Source organism: Carassius gibelio, chromosome B23 (genome assembly GCF_023724105.1).
Source record: "Carassius gibelio isolate Cgi1373 ecotype wild population from Czech Republic chromosome B23, carGib1.2-hapl.c, whole genome shotgun sequence".
Lineage (NCBI taxonomy): Eukaryota > Metazoa > Chordata > Actinopteri > Cypriniformes > Cyprinidae > Carassius > Carassius gibelio.
Genome location: NC_068418.1, coordinates 22934181 through 22954776, shown reverse-complemented (window position 1 = coordinate 22954776; position 20596 = coordinate 22934181). Strand labels below are relative to the sequence as shown.

General features: G+C 39.5%; 2 protein-coding genes across 6 annotated transcripts; both read left to right on the top strand.

Moving 5' to 3' along the window:
* Positions 1-1182: 1182 nt before the first annotated feature.
* LOC128012171 (protein SOGA3-like) lies at positions 1183-10567 on the top strand. Of its 2 annotated transcripts, XM_052595236.1 has the most exons (7): positions 1183-1278; positions 1772-2454; positions 7138-7362; positions 7623-7781; positions 7878-7943; positions 8360-9592; positions 10423-10567. In XM_052595236.1, the coding sequence occupies exons 2-7, from the start codon at positions 1786-1788 to the stop codon at positions 10531-10533; spliced, it is 2463 nt and encodes an 820-aa protein (XP_052451196.1). In that variant the 5' UTR covers positions 1183-1278; positions 1772-1785; the 3' UTR covers positions 10534-10567. The 2 variants fall into 2 exon arrangements, with proteins under 2 accessions (XP_052451196.1, XP_052451197.1); XM_052595237.1 differs by lacking the exon at positions 1183-1278 and having other exon boundaries at positions 1660-2454.
* A 310-nt stretch (positions 10568-10877) lies between these two features.
* LOC128012172 (uncharacterized) lies at positions 10878-17703 on the top strand. 4 transcript variants are annotated; one of them, XM_052595242.1, is made up of 6 exons: positions 10878-11025; positions 13916-14151; positions 14525-14935; positions 15043-15116; positions 15263-16130; positions 16599-17703. In XM_052595242.1, the coding sequence occupies exons 2-6, from the start codon at positions 14008-14010 to the stop codon at positions 16800-16802; spliced, it is 1701 nt and encodes a 566-aa protein (XP_052451202.1). In that variant the 5' UTR covers positions 10878-11025; positions 13916-14007; the 3' UTR covers positions 16803-17703. The 4 variants fall into 4 exon arrangements, with proteins under 4 accessions (XP_052451202.1, XP_052451200.1, XP_052451201.1 ...); XM_052595240.1 differs by having other exon boundaries at positions 15260-16130; XM_052595241.1 differs by lacking the exon at positions 10878-11025 and adding an exon at positions 11721-12717.
* Positions 17704-20596: the final 2893 nt, after the last annotated feature.

Here is a 20596-nt window from a genome sequence, read left to right as displayed (position 1 = left end):
CGATGTTGGACTAATTTACATATAAATCTATAACCCAGTTGAGACCCCCATATCTTCTTTTGATATAATAGGATATATTAGATTATTTCCAGTTGAAGTACACAGACAGACAGCGCCCTCTAGTGCTCATTATAACATCTACAGTTACACTTTTGTATAATTTAGAGCATTTTATCAGTGATAGTTTTTAATATCTAAAAGAATGATTTATATACAGACCAAGACTGTTATTTTAGTTTAATTTTAATATTATTAGAGGTTTTAAGATTTTTTTGACCTGTTTTAATATTTTTTATAATAAACATCAAATTTTATATATTTTTTAACCTGAAAAGTATATATGTATATATTTTAAATGTTTTAATGTGCTTTTTATTCATTTTATTTTTTTATTCGTTTTAGTTATTTTAATACATTATGTTAAACTAAATGAAAATTTTGCCTAGGTGAAATATAATTTGTTTAAGTTTAATTAAATTCTAATATTATTACACTAAAATCTAATTTAAAGTAACATTTTTCTTTTCTTTTCTTTTTTCTGGTTCTGGTCAGAGTCGTTAAGATTCTGGTTATAGTTAACTAAACTAGTCCTGAAAAATCGAGAAAGCAGAAAACTAACATAAAAAAAAAGAGTAATACATGGTCTTAATATATAGTGTTATTAAATTTGCAGTAAAAACGAAATAATAATAATAATAATAATTCCTAGATTCACTGCAGAGGTAGACTGCCTGTTGGGAGCACAAACTGCAGACTGATCTTTCGAATCTATTCATGCACAATAGTGTGAAGGGAATGACGCTGCATTTCCACCAGCTTAACTGTGAAGCAGCAAGCTTCAGCAGCATTCAGTCTTCCTCCCTCTCAGGTTTTAAAGGGAACCTTATAACATTAAACCTCTTTTAGAGGTCTTTTCCTCGACCTCTGAAAAATAAATAAAAAATAACTATTAATAAAAATTAACAATTAAATAATAATGATGATAATAAAATCGTTGTAAATTATAAAATGTATGTAATATATTAATATAAAAAATGTAATATACTTTTTACATGTAAACATTTAAATACAATGCTTATAGCACTTTAAGAACATACTAAATATGGTATTTAAAGTATTTAAACAACGTGGTACTCACACTTCCTTAAATCCGTTGTTACGTCACCTCATGAATATTAAACGTCCGTGTCTCGCGTGTCTAAGCAGTGCCTGGTACCCTTGAGCTGAAGTGAACTGTCTGACTCACACAGGAAATAAATGAGCACAGTTCATAACCAGGTAAGAAAACATCGCGATATTTAATTTTCTTGAAGAATAACTCAAATTAGGCCTGAGCTTATAACCTTGCAAAAACAGAAAAAATCTCAATACATTTTAGTGCTGTGAAGGAAGCCTGTGGCCTCTCAATAAACTTTACTGACAAATACATGTAGCTAATTATGTCTAAAATTTATGTTCCATACTCATCATCATTCTTTAAACGATACAAATTCACATTTCTTCTCAGAAATTGCTGTTCTATGATTCGGTCCTATATTAATTTATTTTCTTTATATATATATATATATATATATATATATATATATATATATATATATATATATAAATAAATGCATAAATTATAGGCTATATGAAGACAACTGAAGGACTCAGATGCAAAAGCCTCTTAGTGCCGTTTGACATTTGTTCAGTTATTACACTTAAATGGCAATGAACATAACATATTCTTATTCTTATAAAGTGCACAAAATAATTTGAAGTGTTGTTGGAGGTCTATTACATGACATGATGAGTTCTGCCGCAAGTGGCGCTGCGGATTTTCCACCATCAGCGGACATTACCGAAGGGAGGAGGCGACCATCTCCCGGACAAACCCCCGCCAAACCGGCCTCAAAACCCAGCGGCAGCCGCTCATCATCATCGCCCGCGTCGAAGCTCGGAGGAAAAGGCACTAAAGGGCGCGAGGGAGAGCAGGCGGCTCAGGGAGCGCGTGTCCTGAAGGTGAGAGGCGCGGCACCTGTTCGTGGTGCTGAAGCTGAGGCGGTTTGGGAAACCGAGGAGCGGATTGATCGCGCTCCATCACCGGACACGAGCCGTGCGCTGCGTTTGCCGTGCATCCACAGAGACTCGTTCTCGGAGCAGGCCGACGGCTCCTCCGGTGGAAGTGTGAGGGGGAGAGAGAGACAGAGTGAGGCCGCCGCGGGAGGAGAGTACGTGGGCTGCGGGCCGGCCTTCTGGGGCGGCGGCTGTCTGCATTCAGAGCTCATCCAGTATCACATCAACAAGCGCTTGAAGAAAAGCGGCAGGATGCAGAGCAGAGCATCAAGCGAGACGCAACCGGGACCGGTACCGGCCGCACAGGCCGCGAGCAGCACCGACGAGCCCGTGACACCGCAGAATGAAGCCCTGGAGGACGAGATCCAGAGACTGGAGGATGAAAACGAAGACCTTAGGGTTTGTTTGTTTGCTATGCTTGAGAAATGATGCCGATGAAATGTTTCATGTAAAAAAAAAGATGAATGGAATTGCTGGGAGGGTGGATGGATGGATGGATGGATGGATAGATAGATTTGGGACTAATAAGATCGATAGATCGATAGATAGACAGACAGACAGACAGATAGATAGACAGATAGACAGATAGATAGATAGATAGATAATTGTTTCAGAGGTGCCAGACACAACACATACGCAAGAATGTTCACGATACAACATACTTGGAATATGCATAATGCAAAAGGATAATAGCACAAATGTAAATATCCACATTAAACTGATAAGCAATACATATGTTGATAAACATTAGCTACATTGATTTATGATGCATATGCTTTCAATGAGTATAAATTCTGTGGATCGGCATGTCAAATGTGACCCTGGACCACAAAACCTGGTCCTGGTCTTAAAGGGTTAGTTCACCAAATAATCAAAATTATGTAATTAATAACTCACCCTCATGTCGTTCCAAACCAGTGAGACGTCTGTTTGTCTTCAGAACACAGTTTAAGATATTTTAGATTTAGTCAGAGGGCTCTCAGTCCCTCCATTGAAGCTGTGTGTACGGTATACTGTCCATGTCCAGAAAGGTAAGAAAAACATCATCAAAGTAGTCCATGTGACATCAGAGGGTCAGTTAGAATATTTTGAAGCATCGAAAATACATTTTGGTCCAAAAATAGCAAAAATTACGGCTTTATTCATCGTTGTCTTCTCTTCTGTGTCTGTTGTGAGCGCGTTCACTGCAGTGTAGTGATATCTGGTTTGCGAACGAATCACTCGATGTAACCAGATCTTCTTGAACCAGTTCAAGAATTACATAATTTTGATTATTGGGTGAACACCCTTTAAGTGTACATTTTTCCAAATTGAGTATGATTATACTATTTGAATTTCTGGAATCTGAGGGTACAAAAAAAATCTAAATTCTGAGCCTTTGAAGTTGTCCAAATTAATTATTAGCAATGCACATTACTAATCATTAGGGGTGTAACGGTTCACAAAATTCACGGTTCGGTTCGATACGATACACTGATGTCACGGTTCGGTTCGGTTCGGTTCGATACGTTTTAGATACAGCAAAATGTAAAAACATCTCAACTTTTCAGAATGCCGCAAGCGCACCGCGGGTCATGTGACAAGAACCAACCAATCAGCTTCATCCTTTCCCGTAACAACGTTGAGAGCTCAGCCAAGATAAAGGATCAGCTGATCATAGTTGTATATGGATTGCAATTTTGAAATAAATTTAGTAGCAGAGCTACTGCAAGCGATTTTTAGAGCTGCAAATCCATTTATCCTTCGCTGAAATTTCCGCGTCTCATGGAGAGAGCACGTCATTGTTGCTTAGCAAAGACAGACGCCTCATGAGCGCTTCTGCCCGAGCGCTTTGGAAAGGAGGAGAAAGACGCGCTTAGCGTTTTCCATGCGTTTTTAGGCACGATATGTGAACGGCCCCTAAGGCGCTCGCTCACTCAGCACGCGCTGAAGGCTCGTTGCAAAATGTCGAATGCATTTAACAGACCAGAAATATAAGATCCTAAAATAACCAACAGGTCTGGTGTTTGGGTTGGATTCCCTGTAAGCTATAGTGTCTAAATGCTGCAGGGATAGTTTGCTGCATGCATGTTTCTCCTTTTTTTTCGTCTTTTCCCAGATAGTACTGACGCATATATCCCAGATATTCCCACTGGTGTTTTTTTTTTTTTTTGTATTCCCGCTGGTGTACCCTGTCATGTTGCAGATGCGACATACCGTTGTTTTTTTATCCACCACTCTCTTGCCATCACCATTATAGCTTAAAGGGAATCCAAAGTGCACCCAAACACCAGACCTGTTGGTTATTGGAGGATCTTCTCATTTCTAGTCTGTTAAACGCATTGGCTATTTTGCAACGAGCCTTCAGCGCGTACTGAGTGAGCGAGCGCCTGCTGAGTAGCCTAACATAAACATATAATATGGTGTTTTTTTCTTCTTCGGGAGTGTCAGGGGCGTTGCCTGTTACGTTGTTTGGGTTATTGGGCTACCTTGTTGAACGCATATCATTATATTTCTCTCTCTCTTTTTTTTTTTTTTTTTTCAAATATAATTAAATACTCCAACGAACCGTTCGGTATACATAATGCGTACCGCGTACCGAACCGAAAGCGTCGTACCGAACGGTTCAATACGAATACGCGTATCGTTACACCCCTACTAATCATATATTAAGTTTTATCAAAACCAGTGCTTTAAGGGGCCCAAAAGAGGTGCCGGTAGGCTACTCTATTATAGCCAAAAAAAAAAAAATTCTGTTTTTTTTTTTTTGTTGACTCCCCTCATCCCCTGAGGTAAAAACAACTATACTGAAGGGCTTTTATATACAGCAGTCAACAGGCGACCTTACTAATGAATCCTTTTATTAATGAACATACTGAACATAAATAAAAAGTGCAAAAGGATTTTGAAAAAATAACGTTAGAAAGAGCTACTGCATTACTGCAAACTGATTCAAATGATTCGTGATCACCAAACTGACTCAAATGATTCGCGAACCCGCTTTGAACTCCCGAACTGACTTAAATGATTCGCAAACCCACTACGAACTCTCAAATTGATTAAAATGATCCGCGAAGCCGTTCCGAACTCCCTTACTGACTCAAATGATTCGCGATCCCGCTACGAACTCCCAAACTGACTCAAATGATTCGCGAACCCGCTCTGAACTCTCGAATTGATTTAAATGATCAGCGAAGCCTGTCCGAACTCCCGAACTAATTAAAATGATTTGCGATCCCCAAACTGACTCAAAAGATTCGCGAACCCGCTCCGAACTCCCGAACTTACTCAAATGATTTGCGATCCCGCTCCGAACTCCCAAACTGACTCAAATGATTCGCGTTCCCCAAACTGACTCAAATTATTTGCGAATAACCCGCTCCAAACTCCATATCTGACTCAAATGATTCGCGAACCCGCTCCGAACTCCCGAACTGGTTCAAATGATTCACGCTCCATACTCCGAACTAGGAAGAATTGGGAAGCGTGCATTGTGAAGGATTACCGGCCCACCGGCCCACTTAAAGCACTAGTCAAAACTGATCAGATCCCATACAGCATAAATCAATGTAGCATTTCTATACTTCTCTGTGTTGACCTGATCATCACTCTTTTGTGTTAATCACAATCTACTTCATATACATAACTTCATTTTAATGAAAAATAACAAATGAAAAAAAAATATAATCATAATCTATGATAAAATTACTATTATAAACTAGGTTAGAGGATAATTTAACAGCAAAAGATATACTCTAGATTCTAGAAAAATCACGGGTGCACAATAATTGTATTAAATTAGTGAAATATTTTATTTACAAATAAAAGTAAATAAGTCTAAAATCTGGTAAAATGTTACACATTGCACTTTGTATTGTAAAAATACATTCATGAAAAAACAAGTGTATACATTTATATTGAAATCTAAAAGATGTTTCTTTTAAATGTATAGCACATTAATAAAGGCAGCAACATGTGATGGATAGGACAGAACAAGAAAGACTATTAATAATCTTTAAATGCACAGAAAAGTATTATTATACTAAAGGCGCCAATACAGAGCAACACAGAGCATTTATGCGCATCCGTGCGCAGAATGATAAGCTTGAAACAACACAGAATCACAGTGTGCAAGCTGCGCAGCCCTCCGAGTCCACAAAGAGATATTGATACGTAGTGTATTAAATCTGTGCTTTAGTTTAATGAGCCTTTTCTTTGAACAGTTTTAAACCTTAGTTTACTGTGCGCTCTTGATGAGAGTTTCATCATTTGGACTGTAGTAACCAAACACAGCACACAGTTTGGTTGATGAATAGAGGATGACAGACAGCCGCAGCGGAGAGAAGAGTTTATGTGAACTCAAATTTAATGACTATCGAACAGCTTCAGAACACTTGAAATATGTGCATGAAAAAGTTTTGGTGCTTTACAATGTTTTTGTGCCTTTCGTGGGGCTCAGGAATAACAACGAATAGTATATGCACAATATCGGATTTGGATCAGTATTGTCTGAAAATGTAATTATCGGGGCCGATACCGATACTGAGTATCGAATCCATACATTCCTAATCAAAACATGTCTCTTCCTCTTAAAATGCCTTTTGGTGACTCCTCTTGATGAGGAGTGAATGGTAATATTGTTTTCCTAACAATTTTGGTTACCACTCAACCTGATAAATCAAAATACTGGTCATTAACAAAAAGAAAAGCCACAGTAAGCCTGCAGAGATGTTGTTCATCCATCTTGAAATAACACTGATCATGAACCTAGAACATAAATGGCACATAAAGGTTAGAACAAATGAGGGGTACATTTGCTCAGGTGACTTGTATTAACAAATTCTGAACGATTTCTTTTTAAAATGTTGCCTTCTGAAAGTGAACAGAACCTTGAGGGAACTACAACGCTGTAACAAATTAGCCCTAGTTTCAGAACAAAGCAAACTACATTTATGAAAACAGCCTTGTTATATGCAAAATATGCAGTCACTAATTAACATTTTCAAGTAACAGTTTGCCAAGGACTCATTAAGAAAGTAGAAAGATTGAAAATAAGGGTTTCTCTTAATTTCTTTATTAATGTGCAAACTGTGGTTTTCATAGAATGAGATTGAGGAGATGCGGACAGAGATGGAGGAGATGCGTGACACCTTTTATGAGGAGGACACCTGTCAGTTACAAGATATGCGGCGCGAACTCGAGCGTGCAAATAAGAACTGTCGCATCCTTCAATATAGACTCCGCAAGGCTGAACGCAAACGACTTCGCTATGCACAAACTGGAGAAATTGACGAGGAACTCCTGAGGAGCTTAGAGCAAGATTTGAAGGCAAGTACCAATATTTTTATCTTTAAAGGAAAGCAGAGGAGGTCTATGATTAATTGCCCATCCCCATGTTCTTACTTGCACCATTTTTATCTAATTACTAATTTGTCATTTAGCTGATGCTTCTATCCAAAGGAACATTGCACCTATTAGCAAGATATTTTTCCTGAAGCAACCTAAGGTTAAGTGTTTTTCTCAACAGCACAGTGATACTTTATGAATCAGATCATTAACCACTAAGCCACACCACCACATTCTGACAGGTTGCCAAGGATGTGTCTGTAAGACTCCACCATGAGCTGGAGAATGTGGAGGAGAAACGAACAAAGACAGAAGAAGAAAACGAACGATTAAGACAGAAACTTATTGAGGTAGAAGTCACAAAACAGGCTCTGCAAAATGAGCTGGACAAAGCCAAAGAGGTATAAACGCAAACCCAAATCACTACAGAATCGAAATAGTTCTAAATACTATACATATTCATGGAATGGCTTTCATATAAATGTTTTTTTGTCCAGTCTCAGAAACGAAGAGGAAGCAAAGATGCACAAAAACCTGAGCGGAAGACTCAGACTCCTACAGAGGTAAGCATAAAACATTGACATCAATTGGAATGCGGTCAAATGAAGGCTTTTAGTGTACAGGATAAGTTTAAGTTACAACCAGTAATGCAATTTTATTTGTATTTTTTTGCAAAAATATGAAGTGCACTACATGCAAAAAAAATAAATAAATAATTATTACACCATAAAATGCAAAGCTGTTATCACATTTACAGTTGGTCTGTGAAGTTTCACGGGCAAAATCAAGTCATTTCAAAATAAATCCATACAATGTCTGTCTGCCAACAGAAAGGTGTTTGGTTTAAATGTGAATTGTATTTGAGCTGTCCATCATACATTGCAAAACCATTTAGGATGGGTCTATTTGTCCACAAAACAAAACCTGCCAAAATTCCTGCTAATGTGCCAGGGTCTTAATGCAACACTTCTGTCCACAGGAGGACAATGATGACCTGAAATGCCAGTTGGCCTTTATTAAAGAGGAGGCTACCTTAATGAGAAAGAAAATGGCCAAGATTGACAAGGAAAAAGACCGTTTGGAACAAGAGCTACAGAAGTATCGTTCCTTCTATGGGGATCTGGACAGCCCTCATCCAAAGGGGGAAGCTGGTGGCCCTCCCACTACAAGGGAATCTGAGCTCAAACTTCGCTTGCGATTGGTGGAGGAAGAGGCCAACATCCTGGGACGTAAAATTGTTGAATTGGAGGTTGAGAACCGTGGCTTGAGGGCAGAGTTGGATGATCTTCGAGGGGAAGAGTCATCTAATGGGGGCTTGTCCGGAGCAGAAGGAGGAATGGGGCGGGAGCAGGGGTCAGAGCTGTCGGAGCTTAGGCAACAGCTGCAATTGGTGGAGGATGAGGCAGAACTCCTAAGGAGGAACCTGGCTGATGTAGAGGAACAGAATAAGAGAGTGACATGTGAGCTGAACAAACTACGCTTTAAAGAGGGTACAAGGCACACCTCAGGTGGTAATGCGACGGGTGCCGCCAGTGGAGCAGGAGACAGCTCCAAAGCTGAGGCTTTGCAGGAGGAGCTGAAGGCAGCGAGGAAACAGATCAATGAATTGAGTGGGAAAGTGATGCAGCTGCAGTACGAGAACCGTGTGCTGCTTTCCAACATGCAGCGGTATGATCTAGCATCTCACCTAGCCATCACGCCACGGGACAGTGACGCAGAGAGCGACAGCGGTCCTGGAATTGGGGGGCGTAGAGGTAGTGATGATGACTCATCTTCCTCTCGCCTCCCTCCTCATCGCAAACGTGAAGGTCCTGTCGGAGGTGAAAGCGACTCAGAAGAAGTTCGCAATGCTCGGTGCCTCACACCAACTCGTTCTCTTTATTCTCCTGATTCCGCCCGGCTCCTCTCACGCTCCATACGGGACAGGCAACAGATGATTGACATCCGTGCTGAAGCGGAGCGATTGGGACGAACCATTGACCACCTCATAGCTGACACCAGTACCATCATTGCAGAGGCGCGGGTGTTCGTAGCTAACGGGGATCTTTTTGGACGTGTGGAAGATGATGATGATGGTGGGAGGATCAGGGAGCATGAGCTACTCTACCGCATCAATGCTCAAATGAAAGCCTTCAGGAAGGAGCTGCAGGGGTTTATAGACCGACTTGAAGTCCCAAAACCTGAGGAAAGAGATTCAGAAGAGCCATTATCTGTGAGTCTGGCAAGAGTCTGTGTGTCTATGTGAAGCACAAGAATAATGTTTGATACACCGTAAAGGAATAGCTCACCCAAAAATCGAATTTCTTTTATTTACTCACCCTTGATTCTCTTTCTTCCGTGGGACAGTGACCGGTGGCTTTAAAGTTCCCAAAGGAGCAAAAAAGCACCATATCATTAGTATGTACAATGGACTCTTTTCTAAGTCTTCTTAAGCCATACCTTTGTATTTATCATTTGCATTCAAAGTGCACCATGTCGAGTTTGACATCAGTCGCATCTGGTCAAAAGACATGACATGACATTCGAAGTTACTTATGTAAAACTTTACATGAATGAATGCAAACACAAATGAGATGTGAGGTACGTTGGCATTAACAAAAACTAAAACTAGAAAAAATTGTGTTAATTGAAATAACACTATAATAGTGTAGAAATAATCATATAATACTGCAGCAGAATGGGTACATTTCATTGCATATATTTTGGTCTGTTTATCAAGCAAAGGTATTGTACAAGTTATACGTTTATTTAAATTCCACGTAAAGAAAGATAATCAAAACGGAATTGCAACCATTTTCATTTTGAGGTGAACTATTCCTTTAAAGGGAGTTAGTTTAATAGTGAAGAACAAGAAAGCACTACATAATTCAGTTATCTCCTGACTGCTTTTAACATTTTTTTGCCAAGATTTTTAAACTGTGCATAAAGAAAATTTTTATGGCTATAATATCTTAACCTTTCTCTCTTTCTCTCTGATCCTGTCTTCCCACGCACCCCTGTTTTTTAATGCATGTTCGTTAATCCTGTCGTTTATTCACCCAGATGTTTCAGCCCATCATTTTATTCATCCTCATTCTAGTGTTGTTCTCCTCGCTCTCTTATGCAACCATTTTTAAACTTGTATTCCTTTTTACCCTCTTTTTTGTCCTGTGATCACCATCCGTCCATTCATTAGCATAGTCTCGCCCTTTGTTTTGTTTGTTTGTCAATGTTGTGTATGTTCACCATGGTTGAAGAATCACAGGACAGTCACTTTCCAAGCACAGACTGCACGCTTAAGCACAGAAGTCTGCAAAACCTTAATTTCCAAAAAGCTGGAGAATGCTTTATCCAAATCGTACATATATGCCTGCATTGGAAGGTACACCATCGAGACAGGAGTTGTTGTTTTTTTGCAACTAAAGACTATCATACATCATAGGAAAACACTGAGCCACTGGAAACTACATTATCCAGAAGACATTTCTTTCATTGAGGACTATGAATGTCACTGACGCTTGCTTTGCCACCAAAGCCTTGCAATGAAATATGGAACTGAAGTTTACTACTAAGGGGCATGTTATCACAATTACCCAGAATGCCTGCCCCTGCACTCTAAGATACTGTACAGCAGCTGGAATGATTTCCTATCAGAAGCATGCAATGGTGAGTAAGAATATGGTATATAACTGTAAACTCAAAATAATTTACATACATGTGTATGGATGGATAATAATTAACAGGCTTTATATTTGACTGGAGATGTCTGGAGTCATCCATAATTGTGTGATAAGAACAACTTTTTTTTGTATAGATTGATTGCACAATAATCTGAAGAAATTGCACAAAAAGATTCATGCAATATGCTTATGAACAGCTGTGGCTTTTATGGGGTGGGTGAATGGGGGTCCAAGTTCACATAAAGTGCCTGTGTACATGATGACACTGTGCACACATTAACTTCTGCTGCACTCTGTTGCACCAGACAGAGCAGGATCAGTCTACTGCTGAACATGCTTCTCATTCCTGCAAGCATGTCTTGGATCAGCAATTTGGAAATTAGAGCTTTCTTTATTTATGAGTTTATTTAGCTTGTTGGCATCTCCAGTTTTAGTCTCAGTTGAAGCACTTGAGTGTTCAAGTTGTCGGCAGTTATTCCTAAATAAAATAAAAAGTTGTAAATAGATTAAAATAGCACAAAATAATACAAAAACAAGATCTGTGGAAGTGTTGGGTTCGCAATTTATTTGGAGCACAAATACATTTATTTTAGTTGTGATTGACAAAAAAATTACACTTGGTAAACAACACCACATCTGTTTTTCTAGAGTGAGTTTGAGTCTTTTTGGGATTTGGAAGTAATTTTTTCTAAATTACCTGCCAGATGAAAGTAAACTCATTAGCGAAAACCATCAAAGATACGACTCTGTATTCAAATTTGCCAGTTTTCATGTGCCTTTATTCTCAGAGGCATTTGCTTTGTTGTTTTCCTAGTTCTCCATTATTGTGCCTGAAAACTATTTAAGTCAGCTGGCAATATTAGGGCTGAACTGTCGGCTGGCTGTTTATTGCGCAACAGCCGTGTGTCAAATAAATACAAGCGTGAGGCGACCATTAAGAACCGTGGACAGCACATTTAGTAGGATCAGCTAATTCTGTCCAATGGTATCTTAAAAATAAAATAGACTGTTTGTAGAGTGTTTTGAGAGTTCCAAATAGCCCAGTTGCCTGTGGGCATTAGTAGAAGTCGAAAAACAACTGGAATAGGAGTCACAAGACCACAATCTGCCAAGTCCTAAAAGCAGACTAGCAACAAGACAGTTTAACAGAGGTGGGGTAGAACTGGGCATTTTAAAATAGCCATGTAAACACTCTCCCTCTGCTTTGTAATTTTAACCTAGAATGTCGGTGACGACAGTCTCCTGCATGGAGACCACAAATGCCGGAATAAATCTGACATTATGACACCAGACACCTGGCAGTTCTGACGTTACAGGGGTAAATACTTAGAGTCACTATAAAGCCCAGTGGCCCCCTCAGGACTACAGTTGTTTACCCCTCAGCCTCGGACAGGACCGGAGTACCGGAGAGAGAAAACATTTAAGATCCAATACACAGGATTTCTATGTCACGCCGTTGGAAGCGAGCCTTCATAGTCTTTGAACAGTTACGTCCCGTTTGAGTACAGGAGCTGTCAAAGGGGAGGCGGTACTGAAACAAACGCAATCTTGATTCTAGCAACAAACCTGTACTTGAACAGGTTACTAATACTCTACTTATATTCTGGATCGTCTGTTTCAATTCATCAAAAACTCATGAGAGGGAGTTACTGGAGGAGCCAATAATAAGATTTAACCGGTAAGGATTAAGAAAGCTTGTAGACAAGCACAGAACATAAACCTCAACAATTTTTAAACCTTTTTAAAGTATTCAAATGTTACTACTTACAACTCTTTTCTGTGATCTTTCACTTGGGCTGAATATGTTGGATATATTTTAAGAACCTCTTTAGCCTCACTGGTAATATAAAAGTAAATTACTGTATTAACATATACAAGGACATATACTTGCTGAAGAAATACTAGCAAACAATATGAACTTAATATGTAAATATTTACGGAACTGTTGGTAAATTCACTTGAATTTACTACTGTTGTGATCATCTACTTTTACCTATAGAGAGTAAGCGTGTATCAATCATTAAAAGGTTCTATTATATATATGTTTATTCTATTCTTTATATTTTTTGTTTTATAACACATAATTACAGAGGTTATAAATATCCTTCCATTCTAACATCATACGGTGGTACATTCTGGAAATTTCGTGAGCTAAACTAGGTGTCATGTTCCTTGATGGAAGAAAATTCCATCCCTAATACCCACAGTAAATCAAAGCTTCATTACAGAACAACTTAAATGACGTTACCACGGAAAGGATGCAACTATTCTGAGCTCATCCAAGCACGTAAATGGTTCTACACTTGCTTGGAACTTTGACCTCATGCATAACTCGAAAGAAGCAGTGTAACCTTGTACTCAAAGATCTAGACTGGTTGTAGGTGTAGGTTATGCAAGGGGCGACCTTGCTATTGTGCCTTTAGTCAAAAGAGATCATTTTACTCCAGGGAGACTGTCCATGTAATAAAACTGACTTCAGAATCCCCGAAGTCCCTTTAGGTAACTTGAGCATGTCTAATGAAGTTGGTGTCTAAAGAACATGCTGACAATTTTGACAGTTAAGGACTGGTTTGAAGAACAGGGAATGCATATAGAAATGAGTCAAAGCTTTAAAGCAGGTGTCCAGAGAAAATAGCTGGGATTTTGTTTCCTTCTTTGTACTCCAAACAAGGAGACACAATCAAAAAGACTTCACTTATGTTCACATTTATAACACCCTTAAACTTTAAAGCAAGCCATGGTAGCCAGTAGCATTTTTTATAGTGACTTAATTTATTTGAGATACCAACTACTACCAGATACTCCGATTACTTAAGAGTACTATAAAGAATTAATAGGCTATTCCTCAATGATGAATATCACTTTTGTCTTCATAGAGGTATTGGTGGATTTGCCAATGTGGTCAATCCAGTGACCATTCAGAAATCGCAGCATAGGTTTCTGAGCACAGACACACATACACAGAAGAATGGCTGCATTGGAATTGCACTCTGGACCAGAGCCTGGGAGTTGTGTGTGGGGTGGAGACAGAGCTGACCTGCTTGACAGTTTTGACTCCGAGATGCAGGAATGGGAAGATCAGCTACAGGACATGCAGAGGAAAATTGAAGAGGTAAGAAAAACTGAAGTGACGCCAATCAGTATGACAGAATCCATATCCATATCTAGAGAGAGAGATTCTTGTTCAAAAATGTAAATGCACTTCAAAAATATAGTGGTGTGATTTGACTATAAACCATTCCAAAAGATCCACTGGCACTGTTATCCTGCCTGTTCTAGAGCCATGGAATTGTTGATGTTGTGATAGTGGACACTTAACAAGAACTGTTAAACTTATGCACAGGTTGTAACTAGTCCATGCAGTACCTTATGCCAGTTGTTTTTGCTAACTTGTGGATTTAAAACATTTGCTTTCATGTAGGTGGTCAAAAAAATCATACTTTATGAATGCTGAGTTTGTTTCTAACATTGTGATTGTATTTCAGCTGTATAATGAGGTCAAAGCAAGAAGAGAAGCTAGCGAGAGCAGCTTAAACAACACTACAAACAATAAAAACCTGGACATTACTTTGCTTCCAGTCATCTCTCAGTATAGCCACCAGGCCAATGGTTATCATGAACCCTGTGGTCACCCCAACAACAGCCTCCCAATTCATCAATACAGTGAAATAAGGGCAGATCCTACAGTAATGCAAAGCTTTGGGCTTCACCACCCCAATGAATACTGTAATGGTTCCAACAATATCATGCTTAATTCCCTGAGAAGTAGCAGCCATTACCCTGCTAGTTGTCATGATCTTGAAAGGCAAGATGCCACCCTAGACATACTCAGTGGATACCTTCAACAAGGCCCGCATTTTAGAAAGAACGTAGGGAATATCGGAGTTCCAAACACAGTGAGTATCTCTTTCACAACTGACAAATCTCTGCTTAAACTAGACTCTTACACCTCAATAATTTGTCTTTACACTTTAACCATTCATTGCCCCTCTTTTTTTTTTAGATCCAGACCCCTAAGGTATATCCAGTTACGCACAGTTATCAAGACAGCATGGAGACCAGCCTGGTAACAAACAGGTAAAACCTTTTCAATCTCAACCTATCAGACTCATTACTATTGTTGTCCTTTTATCATGCATGTTTCTTGTTGGTTATAGACCAACGCTTAGTGTTTGCCCAATTTCCTCTTGTGACTTCCTGGTTGATTTGTTTTTTCACAGTAGGACTGCCCCGTGTGTTGTTCTGGAGGAGACTGAGGCTGAGAACAAAAATAACAAGAAATCAAACTGGGATGACTCCCAAGCCCGCCATGTTAGCTGGAAAGACCCGGTTTCAACAAACAACCTTCCCCCTAAAAATACAGCTTCCAAACTGGCAATCAGACAGAGAGATGCTTCTCCTGTAACCTCCCGCTCCACTTACCATGAGTCATCACAACAACCTGATAAGAAATGCCTCTTGCTTGACAGGAAATCTGGCAGCCCATCAGTATTGCGCAAGTTTGGTGCCATGTTGCAGGAGAATGAGGGGAAAACCCTGATTGAGGATGGTCTTGTGACCACCGTTGTCTCCAGTGAAGCTCAGAGGCACACCAGCACTCCCATTTGCCAGAGCAAGTTTGATGCCAGACGGGCATCCTCACGTGTGCCCGTCCAGAAATGCCTTGCAGACTGTGACGCACTAGAAGCAGATCTGGAGCCCAGCCAGGAGTCTTGGACAGCTGGTCCTCCTAGACACCTCCTCAATGGAGACAAAGACAGTGGGAAGAGTGGTTGTGTTCTTGAACAGCATGGCTTGGCCTATAACTTAAGCCAGACAGAGTCTCACCTTAACTCGGGGTATCCTAAGGTGGCTTCACTGTCTAATTCCCACAAAGCAGGCTTCCAGAGTGAGAACCTATTTTCTGACTACCAGATGGTGGAAAGGATTCTGGGAGCAGGATCTCAAAACTTCAGTAAGATACACAGAGGACTTGGTGTCGACATGACGAGACTGGAAACTGACAACTTGGAGCAACTTCTGGAAATGATGGAAGTGGAGAACAACAGAAGCCATAGGACCACATTCACCCAGCAACTGGACAACAAGCAGGTGAAGAGGGTACAAATTTGATCAGCACACACACTAAATTTCAATGCAGTATTTATTTTTGTCTGAATCATTTTGCCCATGCTCTTGGCAAGTGTTCCTCATTCCTGATTCTGGAAAGCCACTTTCATGGATTTTATTTCCAAGTGTGCTCTAACATATCTGGTTTTTAGGTAAACCCAAAGACCTTGATTAGTTAATTCAAGCACATTTTTTATTTCAATGTGGTCTAAATTTAGCAGAAAAGTGGTTCTAAAGGACCAAGAATTAGGAGCCTTGATTTTGATGCATAGCAGCTGTGGTGCTCCCGATCTCATTCTCCCATCTCTCCCATATACTACTTTGCTTTCTGTTTCTGCTAACCTGTCAAATAAAGTCATTATATGTTGGTAAATAAAATACAAGTAGATTAATCCAAGTATTGTTCATTTATCCAGAAAGATACTTACATTAAAACGTTTTCCTCTCTAGGTCAATCCTGAGTCATCTCCTGCACCCAGCAGTAGCAATTTTTCTCGTCCGGCTCGACCAGCCAATCAACGTCGTCCATCCAGATGGGCTAAGCATATTCACCCAAGCAAAATTGGCCAGACATCCTGCCCACCAAGCCCTGGTCTGAAAGCCAAACAATTCTTGAATTCATATTCCCGGCACACAGAAACTGTCATCATGTGACCAGGATACAACAACCTTCAAAGGTCATTTTCAATGGCAAAGACGAGACTTTGACCTTTTGTAGAACACAATCTACTTTTCTGTATATATAATATAACCACCACCACTACATCAAAGTACCTTATTGCAGCCCACTAGGATGGCCTATGGTATTTTCCTTAAATAACTTCAAAACGATACCACTTTCAGTTTAACTCTGCGCTGTTTGAAGTGCTTTGGAAAGAAATTTCAGTGGACATTTTTTGACCTGGTGAACTGTGCCTATATAAACCCTTCATTGCCATTTCTGTTTATTTCTTTTTGTCATTCTCAGTAAATTTTGTATTCTTTTATTCTGTTTTCTATTTTCCCGAGTGCTTTGTGTACAGTGCAGTTCTTGTGGTGCCATGTAGGGCATTTTTTGTAACCATAAAAGCATGTATGCAAACGGCATAACATGTATTTAAACATACATGGCAACAAGTTATTGAGCCTTATATATTATGCATAATCTGTAAAGGTGTGTGCAAGCATTTTGATGGTCTGTCATAAAGTCCATTTCAGTACTGCATTAGTGCTTCATAATAATGTAATGGAAGAGGTCCTACCAGGCTTATAATATTTTTTATAAGCCTTATTTGACTGTGCCTGATGTGGGCTGAAACTACTCGGTGCATGGCACCTTTTTTGCGGGAACATGTCTGCATTCGCCAGTTTTGTCAACAAAAAAAAATGCCAAATGCAGTTAATTATTCTTTAAGTTCAACATCTGTGAAGAGTAAAGTATATCTTTTGACCATATTATAATGAAGAAATGCTTTTGGAATGTTTATTTATTGTTGTGACATGACCCTTACAAAAACGTGATGCTTTTGGGGTTTTTCTTCCTCTGGATAATAAACGCAAGTGCTTTGACGAGTTAGTTTATTGTTTTTTAGTGGTGATTGCTAATGTTAGCATTTATATTTCTGCTCACTGTTACTTTTCTTTGCAATCTGACAAGCTTATTTTCAACTAGTGAACAACAAACCTACAGACTTATGGAGTCTATAGACCAGAATCATCAAGGGCAATGACAGTCATAAACAACGTACCTTTAACCATTAGTTTGCTATAAGTGAAAAACGAGATAAGGTGAGCAAAAATAATACACAGCCCTCTATTTAATATTCAGTTTCAGTTGGAAATACATAACCATGTTAAAAGTTGGCAGCATCTTTTGATTCATGCAGATTTTAAGGGTGGGTTGTTTTGATTTTGGCCATTAAGTAACGAATTACCAATATGTTAATAACTCTATTAACATAGAAACAACCACGCCACTACCTATAATATCCTATCAGCAACTTCTCCTAGGTCATGCACCACTCTATATATAAAATAAGAAATATAAAAAGTATAGTAGTTTCCTGAAAATTTGACAACAGTGGGGTAAAACATTTTACAATTTCTTACATCACTTCTCCTTTCACTAAAAAAGCAAAAGTATAAGATGCTTTATGCCAACATAGTAAAAAGTTCTCGCTCTAATTAGCTCCTTGTTAAGCAGTATTAACAGTATTAACATTGCTCGTGCCCTACGTTACTAAAAGCTATCAAAAAGCATCCTATTCCTCATTCAGAGTCCTAATGTAACCTGCTCTTACCATGCCTTAATATCTCTCTGTCCTGCTTTCACAGTTACTCGACCCGCTGCTGAAATGTGGCACCTGTGCCTGAAATAGGAAGCGTGACGTTGTTTTGGTGCCAGAAATCTTAGACGTGTCAGTGGAGGGCTGAGGGGGGAGGCGTCTGATGTTCAGGGGGCATCTCTGTCTCACTCTGAATCTGTAAATGAGTAATAAAGTCTTTCATGCACTATAACACCTCACTGGAAGCACGGAACAGCATCTTAATGAGGTCTTTAGATATAGATAGATGTTCACAACTTTCATGTGAGGTCTTCATAGCATGCCACATGGATTTATTATTATTGGAGTAACCTGGGGTTAAATGCCTATAGTGAGTGCTCATTGCTCACTTGTGGGATTTGAACCACCACCCTTCTGGTTACCAGCCCTGAGCCTTAACCCCTTAACCACCACCCTTGGGTCCTTGAAAACCTGAGGTTTGTTTGAGTGGTACTTACCAAACTAAACTCCCAGACTATGATGATACGGTGTTTGCAAGGTGGATGGAAAAGTTATTTCATCTGTAAAGGCAAGGCTAGTTACTTGCAGACCAAAGAGCCAAGGCCTTATGATATGCCGGCGCAAGCTGTGTACTGAAGTAATAGTAATAGCAATAGCGATGCTTTAGCATTGATGACTTGAATGATAAATGCCTAAAGGGTTAAATGGGCAGCTGGGCATTCTCCACAACGTCATAAAGACGTCTCTCTGGAATTGCTGAATTAATAAAGTCTAATCCTGGACAGCAGAACACAGACAACTTAGCTATATAAAGCTCTCTAAGTGAACACTGATCTCAGATCATCTTAGCCAGTGTCACCTGCTGTTGTAGAAGTGTTTGGGGAACCGCTTGAATGTGTAAGAGTTGCCCAGTAACACACCTGTGATGTCAGAGAGGAAAGACAACCAGTAAGGAGCCCTTCAGATGTCTCGCCATGTGTCTCCTGCTGCAGCACATTACATAAGAGAAAAAGAGGTATTATACTTCCATAAGTTGATAATGATTAAAGAGAGGCCCAAGTTAGCAAACTCAAATGCTTCTAGCTATGCAAGTTTGCATATTAAGAGAATTTTATGAACACTTACAACTCCTCACCTCCACTAGATTCAAAACAATCAGTGACTGATATTTTAAGGTGGCTTCATTGCCCCATAAAATTGCCCCCATTGAATGCACTTAGGTTTGTATAATGGGAACATGTGCATGCAGAGCAGTGGCCAATAATCCACATCTGCATTTACTGTACATACTTGCATGGAGGTATAGCTGTGGTCTTAAAAGTAATTCAAACAAGTCATATCAACCTAAATGTTGTTTTAAGAGTCCAAAACTGGACATGCTATACAATGTTATTTCCTGGTAAACAAAAAGATTCACCCACATCTTAAAGAGCCCCAATATGTATATTTACTGCATTTTGAAAAAAGCAATGTGAGCCTCTTGGGATGTGTGTTTGAATAATAACTGAGTTTGTGAATATCACCCATATACTCGCATTAGTCCTTCAGTCAGTGTATAATAATTTATGTAAGTCTGCAAACATTAAGACAGTAATGCACTCGTCGTGCATTACTGTCGAAGTTGTGGCCTAATGGTTATAGAGTCGGACTCCCAATCGAAAAGTTGTGAGTTCGAGTCCCGGGCCGGCAGGAATTGTGGGTGGGGGTAGTGCATGTACAGTTCTCTCTCCACCTTCAATACCTCGACTTAGGTGCCCTTGAGCAATGCATCGAACCCCCAACTGCTCCCCGGGTGCCGCAGCATAAATGGCTGCCCACTGCTCTGGGTGTGTGCTCACAGTGTGTGTTTGTGTGTTCACTGCTCTCTGTGTGTGTGCACTTCGGATGGGTTAAATGCAGAGCACAAATTCTGAGTATGGGTCACCATACTTGGCTGAATGTCACGTCACTTTCACTTTTTTCACTCTACATAAATATGCAAATAAATGCAGAAGTGAATGAAAAGATGTTTCCAGGCTATGCTATGAATATGCATTGTTTCATATAGTAACTAAGCAAACTGTTCACCATGAAAAAATATATAATAGAAGGTGGTTTATGCTACTGCATGTTAAATCACTCCTAGTGAAATCTATGTGAATGAAAGTGAGAAAGAAATTGAAATGATGTGTGGCCAAGTATGGT

What these genes read in the sequence shown, in the direction of transcription:
- LOC128012171 (XM_052595236.1), top strand. Translation starts at nt 1,786, where the DNA reads ATGATGAGTTCTGCCGCAAGTGGCGCTGCGGATTTTCCACCATCAGCG. An exon ending in ATGAAAACGAAGACCTTAGG is followed by an intron (nt 2,455 to 7,137) that starts GTTTGTTTGTTT and finishes TGGTTTTCATAG; the next exon opens with AATGAGATTGAGGAGATGCG. An exon ending in GCTTAGAGCAAGATTTGAAG is followed by an intron (nt 7,363 to 7,622) that starts GCAAGTACCAAT and finishes ACATTCTGACAG; the next exon opens with GTTGCCAAGGATGTGTCTGT.
- LOC128012172 (XM_052595240.1), top strand. Translation starts at nt 14,008, where the DNA reads ATGGCTGCATTGGAATTGCACTCTGGACCAGAGCCTGGGAGTTGTGTG. An exon ending in ATATCGGAGTTCCAAACACA is followed by an intron (nt 14,936 to 15,042) that starts GTGAGTATCTCT and finishes TTTTTTTTTTAG; the next exon opens with ATCCAGACCCCTAAGGTATA. An exon ending in AGCAACTGGACAACAAGCAG is followed by an intron (nt 16,131 to 16,598) that starts GTGAAGAGGGTA and finishes TTTCCTCTCTAG; the next exon opens with GTCAATCCTGAGTCATCTCC.